The sequence below is a fragment of the Rhinolophus sinicus genome, chromosome 8, assembly GCF_057876585.1.
Source record: "Rhinolophus sinicus isolate RSI-liver-muscle chromosome 8, RSI-T2T, whole genome shotgun sequence".
Taxonomy (NCBI): Eukaryota; Metazoa; Chordata; class Mammalia; order Chiroptera; family Rhinolophidae; genus Rhinolophus; species Rhinolophus sinicus.
This window is the reverse complement of record NC_142508.1, coordinates 75,600,319-75,617,864: the sequence shown is the minus strand read 5'-3', so window position 1 is coordinate 75,617,864 and position 17,546 is coordinate 75,600,319. Positions and strand designations below refer to the sequence as shown.

The window sequence follows — 17,546 nt, the reverse complement described above, 5'->3', positions numbered from 1 at the left end:
TCATGTTTTATTGTCCTGTTAGAACGTCACGATGTACATTAGGATATTTAAAGGTCTGAGAAGGTCCTGCACAGCACAGGGACCTATTTAAACTCTGTGTCATATGTATTTCCAAACTTAGTTGATACCTAACCCTATTCTCATGATACCCATTAAGGTACCTGGGAATATACTCTGGTAAAAATGTACACTGATATTACAATATAATGGTTATAATAACAGTCACTGTTATTTCTTATCTGCTCTATATAATTCTCTATAATATCTATACTATATAATTATTATCTTAGTCTTCAAAACAACCCATTATATTACATGTATATATATCATATACATATCATATCATCTATTATATGTGTGTATATAATATACATTATATATATATATATGATAGTATTATATAACATTTAACAGATGAGAAAGCTAAGGATAAGAATGGATCAATAATTTCTCCTAGGCCACATAGCTGGTAAGTGGTCAAGCCATGCTGCGAAAGCAGGCTCTTAACCATTGTTCTCTATTCCTTCCACCTTAGTCCATATCTTATCTTATGCTTGAACAGTCTCATGCAATTATGGCAAAGAATGGTCCAATCTCTTTTTTAAACATCCCCAATGTCAAGAAACTCACCATTTCTCAAAACAACACATTTCATTACTGAATATCTTTAAACATTTTGAAAGGTCTTTATATTGAGTTGAAATCTGACTTGATGTAACTTATGTAACTCATTATTTCTGGTTTCCACCTCACAGATGATACATATTAAGCCTACTTATATTTCCACACAGGTACAGTTCAAATATTTGAAGATAGCTATTCTGTCTGCTGTCAGAAAGATAATCAAATTACAATTATATTTTTAGAAGTGGACTATTTTAGAAGTGTGTGAACTGGGATTTGAAAAAGTTCTTCTAAATGTTTTGTCTAATTCACATTCTCTTAGAAGTTTCCCTAATTTCCACAGTGACACCAAGACAGAATTTTTTTTTTTAAATCAGTGGGGGGACCAGAGAGAGAAAAAGATTGAGTGTGCGTGTGATATGTGGTGTCAGATGCACTTTGAAATAACTGTATACAAAGACATTTGATACTTAGCAATTTTTAAAAAGAAAGCAAGAAATCTTGGGAAAAGAAGAATGATGTAATTGCGTAACAACAAGTTTACCAAAGTGTAAGTACTCCCAACATATCCCCACTGGAAATTTTTTCTTTGCCTACTGGTTCCAGAAGTTTTTGTAATATCGTCATGAAGATGATTTTGCAAAAGAGGAGGGAGAAAAGAATAGAGATTCTTATTAGTTTCATTCTTGAGTTCTTTTTTGCTATGGAGAATTAGGTAATGAGCCAGGTAGAAAAGAGACTTAAAAAAAAATAGCAAGACAAAATTGATGGACACAATAAAAAGGAGGAAGATGGGGAGGCTGGAGAAGTAAAAAAAACCAGGGGAGATGAAATTGGGGAAGAGTTTGAGGAGATTCCACGAGAAGCTCAATGGCAGCTCTGGGGGTGGGAGAATTGGATAGAAGGAAAAGAATTTTGATAAGTATTGCTGTGGATTTGGAAATGGATTTTAAAAAATGTTCTTGAAGACAGGCAGTAACAATTGAAATTCTTTTTAGTTAATGTTGTTTTGTAAATTGTGGTTTTTGAATGTCACTTGGCTAAAACTGGACCTCTGAGGCTGTGAAATTTAGAGGGATTACACTTGCTTTTGACATTCCTTTGTTGTCAAGTCCTTTATATACTACAGATGGATATTAGTCCAGGGTATTAAAAAAAAATTGCATTGGAAGGGGATCAAGATAAGCCATCCCAAAATATGCCACTTTGTCATAAGAACTATTTTGAGCTAAAGGCATTTGAGTATATGGAATTTTTTTTTATCTACCTCGTTAAAAGATTAACTGAGGCATATTAAAACTTTTTAAGAGTTTATTTGAGCAAAAATCGATTCAAATTGGCCTGCACAAAAGTGGAAGTGATGAGGGGCAACCCACAGACAGGAGCCAAGGGAAAGACAGACAGAAGGTGCAGAAGCCAAGAAAGAAAGTTATTTGATTGGCTATCACTTTTATTGAGGTACAATTGACCTATAACATTATATTAGTTTCAGGTGTACAGCATGATGCAACACTTGTGTCTATTGTGAAATAATCACCACAATAAATCTAGTTAACATCAGTCACCAAGCTATCATTTTTATTTTGTCCTATGAGAATCTCAAACTCAACCCTTCCCAACTCGACTCCTTATCTTCCGTCCAAACCTGTCCCTCCTCCCAGACTCCCTTTTTCAGGTGGTGGCACCATCATCAGCCCCATCACCCAAGTGGAAACCTTGCTTGTCTCTCTCCCTCAACCTCTATGTAAAATCAATCACCAAAACTGGTTGATTCAGCCCCAAAATATTTCTTGAATTTGTCCTCTTCACTCTATCTCTTTTGCGTCAGAGTAGATTAATATTTAGCAAATATCCACTTGTCCACCCTCCACAGGAGAAGGTTACGTCCCTGTCTTGCTGATGTTGGCCTTGGCCATGTGACTTGCTGTGGGCAATGGAATGACAGGATATGACGGTGGCTGTGCAGTTGAACTCAGTCTCCTGTGCTCCTGCTGTTTGTTGTGTGAACACCCCTCAGGTAGCCTAGATCACCTGAACCTCAGTGACCCACAGACACACGAGCAAGGAGAAGAGGCTTATGCTTGTGTGCTACCACGATTTGGGGGGCTGGTTTCAAACTAGCTTTAAATAGTCATGATACCGGATATATCTTTTCAAGGTCAGACAATTGCCTTTGAATTAGTGTTCCTGCTTCTAGTCTTATCCCTCTCAACTCCATCCTTCAAATAGCTACCAAGATACAGGTAACCCCCATATAACACAGTTGTTAGGTTCCTAAAAAATGCTGTGTTATGCGAACCCATGTGATATGAAACAAAGAACTAGTACAAAAAAGGGGGTTAGGTTCCAAATATTAAAAAAATACTATTATATTTTTATAATTAAGAGAAATAGCTTTATTACAGCAATTTTCACAAAAAGTATAACATATTAATATGTATTAAATAATACTTTCTTCGTCATCACTGCTACGCTTTTATTACGTTCCATGTCGTTCAGGGATTTCCCTAATTTCGAATGAAATAGCTTTTGCTCTTAAAAGCTCTTATTACATTCCGTGTTGTTCAGGGATTCCCCTAATTTCAAATGAGATATTTTTTGCTCTTAAAAACTCTTATTACACTCCATGTTGTTCAGGGATTTCTCTAATTCTCAAACTGTGTTAGAGTGAAACGTGTTCTAAGATGCCGTGTGGTACGAGGATTTTCCCCAATTCTCAAACCATGGTAGAGCGAAACCGTGTTGTAGAAGTACCGTGTTATACAGGGTTTACCTGTACTCTACTGAATATGTAAATCTGAGTTGATCTGGTTTACCCAAAACTCTTCAAAAATGACAAAAAACAAATTCAAACCTCTCTTAGCCAATTCAAAAAGTGAGGATTTATTGGTTTCTATAAATCGTCTAGGGTTAGTTATTCACTTCTGGCATGGCTGGATCAGTTGCCCAAACAAACTCATCAGCAATGTCTCTCCTTGTCTCAGCTCCACTCTCATCTGTGGTTTCATTCTCAAACGGGTCCTCCCTAGTGATGGAAAAATCGTCACTAAGCGATTCCAGGCTTAAATCCTACAATTGTATTAACTCCAAGAGGAAGAGAATACTTCTCTCCTAATTGCTTCAAAAAAAAAGTCTCAGGGAAAACTCTCATTGGACTGGTTTGGGTCACATGCCCTTTCTTGAACAAATCAGTTTGACCAGGTCCATGTAGTGCTCAGCCTGCAGCCCAAGAATGAGATCAGCGCCACCCAATCGCGTAAACTGAGAGAGGGTTAGGAAAACATCCCCCACAGGGAAAAAATGGAATTGTTACCAGATGGCAGCAGTCCAAAGCAATGGGTGTCCTAGTATCGTTCTTCTGCCTAAAGCCCTTTAGAGGACGCCCCATCACCATTCAGATGAAAACTCTCAGCCTCTCGGTGTAAAATGTAAGGCCTTCCTTATATATGATCCGAACCTTTTCACTTTTCCAGCTTCACCCCATCACTGTGACATGCCCTTCAGGCTCCCACAATACAGCACAAATTCCCCCATGCAGCTTTTCATCTTGGCTCATATGTTCCCCTTCTACTGAAACACCCATCCTCTTTCCCCTGGGTAATCCCTACTTACTCTTCCAGGCTCAACCTAGGTCTCACCTAGACTGGAAAGATCTCTTTGGACCACCCTGTTCCACGCTATGGTCCCACAAAGACACAATTCATCATTTTATTAGCACTAAGGAGCTTGGCCTGGAGTAGTCACCCAGTAACTGGTGAATTAATAGGGGAATAAAGGAAGGAAGGAAGGAGTGAGAGAGAAAAGTAGAAACTCAATAAATATTTGTTTAATGAATGAATTTGGTTTAAAGGGGGAAATTAACTGCCTCATATAACTGAAAAATCCAAGGGAAGAGTTGAATGGATAGAAAGATAGAAGATAGAAGATAGAAGAAAGAAAGAGAGAAAGAAAGAAAGAAAGAAAGAAAGAAAGAAAGAAAGAAAGAAAGAAAGAAAGAAAGAAAGATAGATAGATAGATAGATAGATAGATAGGGCAGATGGATGGATGAATAGACAGAAGACAGGTGTATAGATAAGTTCACAAATAATAAACAAACCCCTCCTCTTCTGGTATTTTGGGACGTGGACTAGAGCAAGTGGGCTTTCAAGTTATGGACAGAGTCTGTACACGCCCATCTATCGAGAGGTTAGAGCTGTGTTTGAGTGGACATAATTCTGACCACTTTCACCAGACACTTGAGCCTTAGAGGGAGACAGATAAATAATACAGGGTCAGTGGAACAACTGGAATGTCCTTAAAAAGTAACTGGGGGGGTGGGGGGTGGGAGATGAGGGTAAGAGGGATCAAATATATGGTGATGGAAGGAGAACTGACTCTGGGTGGTGAACACACAATGGGATTTATAGATGATGTATTACAGAATTGTACACCTGAAATCTATGTAATTTTACTAACAATTGTCACCCCAATAAATTTAAAAAATAAATTAAAAAAAAGAAAAGAAACTGGGTGCTTTTTCCTGTTACAGATTAACTTCCTGGCAAATTCCAGCATGCCTGCCACAGCTGGAGGTGGATGAAGAATCCTGTTTTTAAAAGCCCTCAGAGATCTTGAATTTAATTAAATGCGCATTTTGCATCATCCGAGAAGGAAGTGAAAACAAACCACCACCCTGTTTCTGAACTTCTAAAGACCTGGCGCTTCCTTCATTTGATTCTAAGAAGCTGGGGGAGTTCTGGCCCTCAGGAGCTCGTGAAATAAGCGGCCTCCTGCCTCAAAGGTACACCACCAGCTGAGAACTTTTTGCCGGAGTCCCGAAGATGGACACCGTAAACAGCTTCTTACCAGACACAGCTGTGTTTTGCAGGGTGAATTTCTATTAGGAGGGACTAGAGAGAACAACAGAATTGCCTAACAAAAAAATTGAAAGCAGTTACCAGAACTTGGCCTATCCCCAAAGCTGTAGAAAGAGGCCCCAAACTTCCTGATCCCCCGCTGCAAGCCCAGGCCTGTCCCCTGGCCCACTACAAATGTGCCACCCCAGGGAGAGACCGGGGCTTTGGGCCAGCTGAGGAGGCCCCATCTCTCCCGCTGTTTCTGAGCAAGACAGCAGGCTCTACTGAAGCAGAAGGAAGGTCTGTAGTCAATTTTCAGGCTGAACTGCTTACTACTACCCTTCCTTCCTTCCTTCTTTCTTTCCTTCTTTCCTTCTTTCCTTCTTTTCTTCCTTCCTTCCTTCCTTCCTTCCTTCCTTCCTTCCTTCCTTCCTTCCTTCCTTCCTTCCTTCACCCCAGTTGTCTTGTCATCTCAAAACAATCCTACTCAGTTTCTGAGGTTCCGTGGCTAAAAAGAAGGGTCATTTTCAGTAGCTTGCGGCCTTTCCCTCCCTTCCTCCTCCCCCCACCCACCACCAAAAGGCCCGCAATGCATCACACAACCTGCAGTGGGGCAACTCCTAGCTGACCAGTTGGCTACTTCTCCACAAGCAGGTAGGTCCAAATGAGTAAAGAGAAAAGATCCCCACTGGGTACAGACCCCCCCACTTGAAGCAGGACTCTGCAATAGTAGACCATGCATTCGGGAGCCACCCTGCTGGGGGTCAAATCTGCCAGGAAGAACCCCGGGCCTGGCTGGCTCTACTCAGACAAGTCACTTATCCTCTTAGTACCTCAGCATCCTCATCTATAAATTGGGGATGATGGTGGTGACGGTTGGTTACGTGCTAAACCACCCACATAAAGTTCCCGGCATGAGGCCCGGCACAAAGAAAAGCCTCCACAGATTCTTTTCTCATTTCTGTTCTACAGAATCACACCCACCTTTTCCCACTGATCCTCTAAGCTCAGATCCCCAATCCTCTATCAAATGTTGTTGTGTCATTTATTTGCAAACATGTCTATTTGATTTCAAATTAAAATGCTTTTGAGTCAAAGTAGAAACAAAACACAAGCAGGGGGGAGAATAAAAAGGCTGACAGACATGTTAGTAAACAGCAAAATATTTTTGAAGGCTGGCTACAGATAGCTCAGACGCTAGAGGGTTCAAATTGACAGAATTTTGATACGAGGAGACACACGAATATTAGCAGAGGGACATTTTTCAGGGGATTAAAAAACCAGGAACATGAATCCGTCCTCCTTCCTTCCCACCAGGGCTCAGTGCTCCATTTCCTAGACGATCAAGGTCTCCTTGCCGTCCATTCACATGGTCACATCTGATCCTGATTGTTCCCATAATTCATTAACAATTCCCCAAGTTAGACATTAAATTATTCACACAAACAGTGTGGAGCGAGCCAAACGCAGAACCTGCCTGTTGGGGACACTGGCTATTCAGCCAGCTTTGGAGAAAAAGGAGAGAGAGCAAAGCCACCCACCCCAAACGACAGCTTTCACAGTGGAGAAAGTGAGGCAGGTGGGGTCACCAGGTTGTCCCCGCTCAGCAGCAGATCATCCCTGAAGCCAGAACAGTCTGCTCTGGGGCTCGTCCACGTCCAGAAGCTGTCAGCAAGTCCCATGATGTGAAGACTCCTTTGGTGCTCTGTGTTGGAGAGCTGAGAAACTCGGATTCCTCGTGGCCTGACCTTCCTCACAACTCCGCAGAGCAAAGCCTGTGGAGGTGACTTCTGAAGCCTGAATCCCCGCAGCGGGGGGTTTTCCCTCTTCCCTTGCTTCAGAGCTTCACAGGATGGGGCTTGTCGCAGGTGTCAGTGGCTGAAGGCAGTTCCAGAAATGAGGTGAGGGTCCTACTCGAGAGAGAAGCATCTCAGCTCTGAGGCTCAGGGGCGCCTTCCTTCATTGAGGCGTCTTTGCCATCCGCTGCCACAGTGCCGGCCTCCAGATTTGGCTCTTCTCCCGCGGGCTGCTGTTCTCCAGGTTTCTGGGACTCCCCCTCCACCTGGGTGGTCTTGCTGGAGTGGCATCCCATGTCAGTTGGACGCAGAGGGCCGAGCGCCCTGGGAGGTTCGAACCCTGATGAAGAGGTCTGATCCTCCTGCAGCTGGCTGATCCTTGGGTGCCAGAGTTAAGTGACTTCCTCTGGGCACTGTTGAAAGTGAACTGGTTCGGTTGCTATGGTCGCAGGGAGATGCCAAGTCCAATCTGCATAATAAGCCCCCTCCCCCATCTGTGTGGTGGGCAAGGTCTGCAGGGCCGCCCTTCCTGCTAACCAGCTGGTTCCCAGCACCAAGCCCCATTCATTCCACGGGAAGAATTCCCTTTTGTGTGACCCTTAACTTCTTTACAAATGACAACCCCCCGCCTAGTTACCTGTAAACACCAGCCAGTCTCTTCACACCTAAAGAAAGCCTTGTTCCTATTCCTGTTACCATGCAACTAGCCGAGGCCTCCTTCTGCGTCCAGGGTCACATTCAGTTCCAAGATCCACAGCGGGGAGGTCATCCCCTACCCTAAGGTGTCAACTCCACCCAGGGCTAAAGATTAGGGAGTGCTGAGACTGTGGGCTGCAGGGGTTACCCAAACATTGCTATGTAGCTGGTACACACGCAACTCTGTGTCAAGCACAGTTTGTATTCACGATTCTGTTTAATCCTCGCAGCAACCCTAAAGGTTGCATTATTTAATCCTCATTTAGCAGATGGGGACACTGAGGCAGAGAGATTGACTTGTTTATTTAAGGTAATTACTAACGGCCAAGAAACAGCAGAGCTGGGATTCGAACCTATGTCATCTAGATGCCACTGTCTCTCTGACTATGCTCGTCTCTCTTTTAAAGACCCCAGAGGCCATCGTCACACACTATCACACACTACCAAATTACCAGCTTGGGAAGCCTGTCAATTCATTGCTCTTTTAATCTGTGCATGTGGGTAAAGGTTTTCAAAGCTGTGAATGAATGATCTCTGATGTAAATTCTTCTTGAGTGAAGAAGTCTGGCAGGCTCTGGAACGGAAGTTAGCCCTCCAGGACCCTAAATCACACTCCTATTTCATTTTCTGACCACCTGGCTTCCCTTTTCCTAACTCTACAAAGGGGCCTGATAATCACGACCCAGCTCCTAGGAAGCTGGAAGAAGGGTCAAGCAGGTCTGTGAAAGGGGCTTTTTGGAGAAACACAAAATGTGCTCCCTCTCACGCATGCACCCAGCAGCCAAAGGTGACATCCACCCCTGTCCACTTCTGGAGGACGTTGCATGCCAACCGTGGACACTTTATACAAGTCCTCTCGCTTCCTCCTCACAATCAAACAGTCCTAGGAGGAAGTATCATGAACTCCACCTCAGAGTTTAAATAATTGAGTCCAGAGTGTTCAGGTCAGTGGCCTGAGGTCAGGAGCCTGGTAAGCAGCCAGCTCAGGATGCTCCGAACCCTGTGACCCCCACTCCCTGCGCCCCCCGTCCCCCGCCCCCTACTGCTTCTGGTTAATATCCTTCCTGGTCCTGGACCTGGGCGTTCAGTGGTCTGCAAGAATGTGGTAAAACTCCCCTATAAATCGCCTTGGTTTTTTTTAATGTACTTCCTGCCAGCTGGGCTGGCAGAGCCACAATTGGGAAGACATTATGATGCTGTTGATTTACCATTTCCATATAAACACCAAAGCACAATTTGGGGGCGTCAGGGTGGAAAAGGGAGGTTCCATTTGTCTTCCAATTCAGGGCACCTAATTAAGGCAAATCCTCATTCGGCTATTGGGATACTAAGGCAGCAAACCTCTTGTGAAGCCTCTACCTTCATCATACTTGACCCATGTCAGCACAAGACAGGCAGCAGGGGGCCTGGAACCAGATAAAATCCTCAGGTTGGGTTGGGTTAGATTACAGGTGTGGGCGGTGGGAACAGATGAGGGCGCTTTGTTAAGTTGCCCTGCCTGGGAACCCCCACACCCAGGACCTCTTATAGAACTTGTGGGCCCAGTGCAAAATTAAAACGCAGGCTCCTTGTTTCAGTAGTATTAAGAATTTCAAGATGGTGACATCAGGCTATTACGTGAAGCACAGTGCCCATGAAGCCCGCTCTGCCCCCACCCACCCTCTTTCTTGACTCTCTTAGAAACTGATTTACCTCTTATGATGGCTGTTATTGGCCAGATCACAAGCTGGCTCAGCCCAAGGGACTCTGCCCTAGAAACAGAATGAGGCCAGAAGAAAGACAAGAAAAGAGAAACGGGAGATGGACAACCCAAAGATGGATGGGACCTCAGTAGGACACTTTCAAAATATCTGCAGCTTTAAACTGCTTCCTTAGCTATGTGTGGGCTAAAAACAATTTAATACTTTTCCTTCCACCTACTAAATACTTCTAGCTAGATTAATCAAGTTAACGGAGACAGATTAAGAGGAGAAAATCAAAGTTTTAATACATTCACATGGCAATTCACATAAGCATGAAAATTCCAAAGACAGTGAGGCAGCACTGAATACATATGACAGTTCTGGACACAGGAGAAAGGCAGGGGATGGGGTATTAGATTTCAGAAGTGAGAATGGGCGATTTACAGGGAGCCAAGGAAGAGGGAACACACCTGGCAGGCAGATTCTTAATGGGCAGCTCAGAAATAAGAAATAATGGGACAAGGGGCATCTAGCTAACAGGCCCTGCCTGAAGCCTCCTATTTCCCGTACTTAATTCAAAGTAGGCTAAGGTGAACATCCTAAGATTTCCTTTCTGAAGCAGGTTTTTCTACCTGACTCCCTTGAGCAGGAACAGGGGAGGGCCAAAGGTTCTGAGTCTTGTTTCTTAATAAAGAGCCTAAAATCAAATCCCAAAAAGGCAGCTTCAGGGCGGCAAAATTATGGTTCCCTTCAGCTATTACCACCTACAAAACATAGCACACAAAACATATCAACATAAAAACACACACATAGGGCCGGCCCGGTGGCTCAGGCGGTTGGAGCTCTGTGCTCCTAACTCCGAAGGCTGCTGGTTCGATTCCCACATGGGCCAGTGGGCTCTCAACCACAAGGTTGCCGGTTCGACTCCAAAAGGGACAGTGGGCTGTGCTCCCTGCAACTAGCAATGGCAACTGGACCTGGAGCTGAGCTGCGCCCTCTACAACTAAGACTGAAAGGACAACAACTTGAAGCTGAACGGCACCCTCCACAACTAAGATTGAAAGGACAACAACTTGACTTGGAAAAAAGGCCCGGAAGTACACACTGTTCCCCAATAAAGTCCTGTTCCCCTTCCCCAATTAAAAAAAATCTAAAACAACAATAACAACAACAACAAAAACTGAATAACTGAGGTGACAGAGTCCCAGAGAGCAGTTCCCAGGCTCTCGGCCTCATGTGGAAAGGTGCTGGCTCAGTTAGTGGATGGCCATCAGCTGTGGCTGATTGACCAACAGCTGTAACCAGTTAGCCAATTAGCCACTGATGTAACTGCCGCGGCTGCACTGGTGAGTCTAGTCGAGTCAGAGAGTCGAGTCAGTTGGTTGGCAGGCAGAGAAGCAGACAGCAGGTTGCAGGTTGTGTGACTCCAGCCTCCAGTGAGACTATAGTCGTATGACTCCCTTACCTATGGCTCCGTGGGTGTTCCTTTTTGGCCTCACCATGTCCTGTGTTCTTATCTGGGGAGCGGGAGCTGAGACCCCGCATGACGGCCTGCATGACACACCAGTTCAATGAGATGAGGGCTCCATCCTTATGACCTCATTTAACCTTAATGACTTCCATAAAAACTCTATCTCTAAATGCAGCCACATTGGAGGTTGGGGCTTCAACAAATGCATTTGGTGGGGGGCGGGGGACACATTCAGTCCATAACGAAATGTAAACCTATGTTCACACAAAAACCTGTACATAAATATTTAGAGCAGGCTCAATTGTTAATATTCAAAAACAGGAAATAACCCAAATGTGAATGGATAAATAAACTGTGGTAACTTCATACAACAGACTACTAGTCAGCAATAAAAAAAGAATAAATTATTGATACATGTAACAGGTTCAACAAGTTTGAAAGATAGTATATGGAGTGAAAGAAGCCAGTCTCAAAAGGTCACTTACGGGGGGGGGGGGGGGGGGCCGGATGGCTCAGTTGGTTCAAGTGTGAGCTCTTAACAACAGGGTTGCAGGTTCGATTCCCCCATGGGCCAGTGAGCTGTGCCCTCCACAACTAGGTTGAAGACAACGACTTAGAGCTGATGCTGATAGGCCCTGGAGAAACACACTGTTCCCCAATATTCCCCAATAAAATGTTTTTAAAAAGAACAAAAAGGTTACTTATTGTTTGATTTCATTTGTATCACATGCTCAAAAAGACACAACAATAAGGATGGAGAACAGGTCAGTGGTGTTACTACCGAGTGAGAGCCAAAGGGGACTTTTGGTGTTCTGTATCCTAATTGTGGTGGTAGTTACACAAATCTCTACGACGGCTAAAATTCATAGAGCTGTGCACCAAAAATTTAATAAGTCAAATTTACTGTATACTAATGTAAGAAAAATTTAACATTTTTTAAAAAATGTCATTCGCACACACACAAAAATACGTAGATAAAAACTGTTTGCCAGGAACCGAGGGGCTTATTTGCCATCTGATCCTCATTCTCGAGATCATTAAAAATCCTTTTTCTCCTGGTTCCCACTCAAATAAACAAACAAAAAGCACACCTGCCCCTAGTTTAGCTGAACAGCTATTTATTGAGCCACATGGTACAAGGTTCCATGTGGGGTGTTGTGCGGTTTCCATAACCTTAGTGAATTGCAATTAAGGAGGGCCATGTGAGGAGGGAGGGTCACCTGACAGCTATGACCATAGGGCAGGAGAGTGGCCAGCCCGAGGCCCCCTGCAGAAAGCGAGGTCTTCCTCTGGTCTCTCCCAGGGCTCCCACCAGCCAAACCCAACTTGAAGTCACTAGGCATAGAAGGCTTTGGTCCTGCCCGTTTAGGTCAGCCTCCCAGGACGCAGAGCGGGTTGGAGCAGAAGGAGAGTTGATGTGAAGAGGCAAACACAATGGCTAGCACAGCCCCTGTGAATCCTGCTCTCAAGGGGCATAGACTCTGTTGGGGGAGGCGCCATCTTTGCGGGAATTAAAACGATGAGGCAGAAGGCGGTAAGTGCTTTCATATAGGGAGACGGTCACACTGGAAAGAGGAGTAGGGGAGGACTTCCTCGAGCCGGACCTAGAAAGATGAGCAGAATATTACCTGGAGAGGAGAAAAGGACATCATGGCCAAAAGGAAGACACGAAAAATCCCTTTCTAGGAGTTCAGTTTAATTCACCATTCACTTACCGGAAGGCAGCTGATGGCTTTGGTTAGAAGCACCTGTTTCAGCCTGGGAGGAACCTGGGATTAATACACACTCCCCCCTTATCCTCAGAGGATAGGTTCCAAGGCCCCAGTGGATGCTTGAAACTGCAGATGCTACTAAGCCCTGTATACACTATGTTTCTTTCTATACATACCTGTGATAACGTTTAACTTATAAATTAGGCACAGTGAGAGATTGACAACAATAACTGATAATAAAATAGGACAATTCTAACAATATGCTGTAATAAAAGTTACACATATGTGACTGTGGTCTCTCTCCCTCTCTGTCTCTGATAACCGACATGGCTACTACGTGACTGACAGGCAGGGAGCGTATACCCCGTGGATACTTTGCACGAAGGGATGATTCCTGTTCTGGGCAGATGTCACAATATTTCATCTTGCCACTCCAAATGACGTGCAATTCAAAACTTACGAATTATTTATTTCTGCAATTTTCTATTTAATATTTTTGGACCACAGTTGACTGCAGGTAATGAAAACCATGGAAAGTAATACTAATAAGGGGGGACTAATGTGATAACTCCACAGTGTGCATGCTGTGTGGCCTTCAGCAAGTGACTTAACATCTCTGACTCTCAGTTTCCTGGACTTTTGGGACAAGTCAATGAGGCAGTATATATGTCATCCTGCTGTGACACCTCCTAACATCTGGCAGGGGTTGCAGATATCCCTCATGACCGTAAAGTGACCAGACTTACTTCTGCCCATTATAGATACATTGTGACCCCAGAAGTCAAGTTACCACCCAGTCCACAGGACCGGCCTCACAAGATCTTCCTGGGATGGGCCCCCAGCTTCTTTCCCCTTGGTCCCTTTGGCATCCCTGCCTCCTTTCTTCTCACCCCTCCTCCTGCCAGGGTCCTGATGTTACCCTGCCCCTGCCCCTAGAATCCCCACTTCGAGCTCCATCCACTTTGGTCAATAGAAAATTCTCACCTTTTTAAATGATGAAACATCACTCTAGAAGATAAATAAGGTCTTTCTTACAAAAAATAGGTTACATCTCATAGCATCAGTGTGAACGTATTAAAAAAAAACAAAATTGAAACAAACAAAATTCTCCCTTTGAAAAAAAGGATTGACAGAACAAGAGAGAGAAACGTGAGTGTACCTTGTTCATCCAGTCCAGTATCTAAAACACAGTGCCCTGTACATAGTAGGCGCTCAATAAACAGCAGTGAAGTGCTCAAAGGCAAATGGCCACATTACTTCTTAACTCGTCCACCTATTGCAAGTTACTTGAACATTATGAGTCTCAATTTCTTCATAAAATGGGGATGATAATAGTGTCTACTTCATAGGATTACTGTGATGATTAAACTAAATAGTCCATCTAAACTTCTTAGTCCCTAACACATTACAAATAACAATAATATAATAATAATAATAGACGCTACTTTGACCTGTCAAACACTGTGCTATCCCTCAAGGAGATCACCCATGGAGAACACAGACCTGTTAATTACTGCAGTTTCCAAAACACTGTGATTAGTAGAATGAGAAAAATTCCAGGGAAACTCAGAGGAGAAAGTCATCAGGAAGGGTTTAACCTCATCAGGTAATGCCTGGCGTCAGAATCCTAGAGCTATAATCTAGAACTTTGCCCAGGTGTGTTTTGGGGCACAGTGGGGTGGGGTGGCAGGATGGAGTTCTTGCAAGGACTGGGGTAAGAGCGATCTGAAAGTGACTCAGAGGCTCTTCAAAGTGTCAGAATGGTAAATGTACCTGTCAGCTGGCTCTCACCATGGGCTGTCAGCACATCTCTGACCAATTCACCTTAATTAGGGCACCAGCCTGCCATGAGTAGGCTGGCACTGGGCTGTCTCACACACACACACACACACACACACACACACACACACACACACATTGCCCTTTGCCCTCCTAGGCACTGCCCACAGGTGATACCTCCTCCTCTGGCCCTAATGGTCACTTCGACCCTATTACACCAGTGCAGAGACACCAAAACTTAAGGAGGCACACAAGTCGGGGGAAGGAGTGTTAGCACAGGCCTCATTTTCACAAAGTGTCTCTAATACTTCCACTGGTGGCGTAATCCCCAATGTCACCACAGAGATAAACTCCTGTGGGGCCTTAAAAATAATTACTACTTTTCCTCCCACCTTCTAACTTCTTCTAACCAGGCTAACAATCAAATTAACAGAGATAGATAACAGGAGAAAATCAAAATTTTAATACATTCACATGTCAATTCACATAAGCATGAAAATTCCAAAGACAGTGAGGCAATATGGAATATATATGACGTTTTTGGACACAGGAGAAAGGCAGGGGATGGGTATTAGATTTCAGAAGTGAGAATGGGCGATTTACAGGTAGCCAAGGAAGAGTGAACACACCTGGCAGGCAGATTCGTAATGGGCAGCTCAGAAACAATGGGACACAGGGGGCATTGAGCTAACAGGCCCTGCCTGAAGCCTCCTATTTCCCGTACTTAATTCAAAGTAGGCTAAGGTGAACATCCTAAGATTTCCTTTCTGAAGCAGGTTTTTCTACCTGACTCCCTTGAGCAGGAACAGGGGAGGGCCAAAGGTTCTTTCTGAATCTTGTTTCTTAATAAAGAGCCTAAAATCAACATCCCAAAAGGTAGCTTCAGAGTGGCAAAATTTTGGTTCCTGTCACTTCCAGGATTAAAAGAAGACATTTCCCATATAACTTTGCAAAACTTGTCTCCTACCATCAGGCCACTCTGCCTTTGGTGCACTATAAATTGATTAAGAAAGTAATAAATCCTGTACTTGTCCTGTGATGAGCTCAATTACATTGCATTGCATTTTTGTGTTAAAAGTGTTAATTTGTTACATCAAATGTGAATACAGCAGAGATTTTTGGGGGTGTTTTGTTCTTTATTGTATTCTTTGTAGAAAAGTGTCTGGGACGTAGTAGGTACTCAGTTAATACTCGTTGAACAAAGAAATGAGATGGAAACATCTTAAATAGTCCACCATTTTTGTAATTCTGTCTGTCATGTCATTAAAATATATATATATATATATATATATATATATATATATATATATATATATATATATATATATATATATATATATATACTGGAAGCCTCAGGATAGGGAGGTGGCTGAGGGTTCCCTCAGCTCTGAAAAAAGCCTGACAATGGGACTCCCCTGGACATTGCATTTCATTGTTACCTGAACCTTAATTATTAGCTAATAGGTTCTCAGCTTGCCAGCAGAAGGCAATCTGACACCCTTCCCCCAAAACACCCCCTTACAGTGACTAAGGGGTGGCTACTGGCATTTAGTGCCAGCGAGTTGGGGATGCTAAATGTCCTGCGGTGCCAGGACAGCCCCAACCAACCAAAGACATGTCCGTGGTGCCGGGAGAAGCATGACCTGGTTACCAGCTCCTAAAGGACCTGATTGTGTCCCTAGACTCTACACAGGTTCTGATACTGCCTGGGTGTGTAATAAAGTTCAGCCACAGAGACTGGAGGGGACAGGGTAGGAGGACAAAGTTGGGGGGTGAAGAAAGGGTTGCTCGTAGGGGAAAGGCCTCCCTAGCTTGAGAGAAACCCAGTCCCGTGCGTCTTCGGATGCTCCCCGCATATGTCAAAGAAAGGCTATGAGAACCTGGGGTGTACTGAAAACTTTTGGGCGACAGGAAAGATCCTGGAGTCCAGCCAGGAAAACGCCAGGATGGATCCCAGGCCAGAAGTCAGGGCCTGGCTGCCCCTCCGTGCCCCCTCGAGGAAGGTTCGGCAAGTTCAGGTCCCAGGGCCCTGTAGAGCGCGAAGGTGGTCCCACCCCGCCGGGAGTTACGCCCGCGGTTCCTAGCGGCAGGGAAAACCGCCCACGTGGGAAGCGGACGCTGCCCATTTCCGCTCAGGACTCGGCTCTCATCTCCCGCCCCGCTCCCCGCACGGCCTCCCCGCGCCCACTAGGTGGCGCCTGCGCTCTAGCGGGCGCCTCTCCGCGCGGGCACAGGGGAGAGCGGAGCCCAGAGACAGAGGCAACCTCAGGATTCCCGAGACTGGAGAGCAGCGCCGGCAGCCAAGGTAGGATTCCCGAGCCCCGGGCGTTTCCCTTGAACGTCTGTAGTTGGGGTGGGCAGCGTGGCGGCCGCCGAGCCCTGCGCGCGGTCCACGGAGATAACCAGCGAAGTCGGAGCGACCACACGTGTCGCTGCGAGCGGGACCCGGAGACCCGCGGGCTCCGAGCTGGGCCTAGGGGCAGAGCGGAACATCAGGTCGCTCGCATACAAACATCCTCTGGAAAGCACGCCCAAAGCCCGGAACAGCATGTCCTGAAAGGAGAAAAGAGTTGCTGTTGCCAGAGCGACTTCAGCGTTGGCGCTGAGTGCTGATAAGATCCAAAGCACCATTTCTCAAACTTGGCTGCACATTGGAATCGCTTGAGGAGAGTTAAAAAAAAAAAAAAAAAAATGCTGATGCCCCAGTTCCACCCCCAGAGACTCAAATATAAATGGTCTGGGTCCGGGCCTGGGCATCTGGATATTTCAAAGCTTCCAGGAGATTCCAACTAACAGCCAAGTTTGAGGACCCTTGACGTCAAGGGTTGGAGAAAACCCCAGGACGTTTGTGGCAGACCAGAATGTTGATTCTTTTTCTTTTCTCTTGTTTAATGTGCCTTTGAAGCAGGAAATATCTCCGCCGCCTTTGAGCTGTCAAACCCAAGATAAC

At 44.8% G+C, this 17,546-nt stretch overlaps 2 protein-coding genes across 2 annotated transcripts in view; one reads left to right on the top strand and one right to left on the bottom strand.

Annotated features, from left to right (window-relative positions):
• Positions 1-6,610: 6,610 nt before the first annotated feature.
• Positions 6,611-8,332, bottom strand: CHD9NB (CHD9 neighbor). Its single transcript, XM_074315909.2, has one exon. It carries the CDS (start codon positions 7,550-7,552, stop codon positions 7,391-7,393), a length of 162 nt encoding a protein of 53 aa, XP_074172010.2. The 5' UTR covers positions 7,553-8,332; the 3' UTR covers positions 6,611-7,390.
• Positions 8,333-16,770: 8,438 nt separating this feature from the next.
• Positions 16,771-17,546, top strand: part of CHD9 (chromodomain helicase DNA binding protein 9) — a 177,877-nt gene continuing 177,101 nt past the window's right edge. Inside the window, exon 1 of the mRNA XM_019732338.3 lies at positions 16,771-16,901. The gene's annotated coding sequence lies outside the window, so the exon portion shown is untranslated. The remainder of the gene's footprint in view (positions 16,902-17,546) is intronic.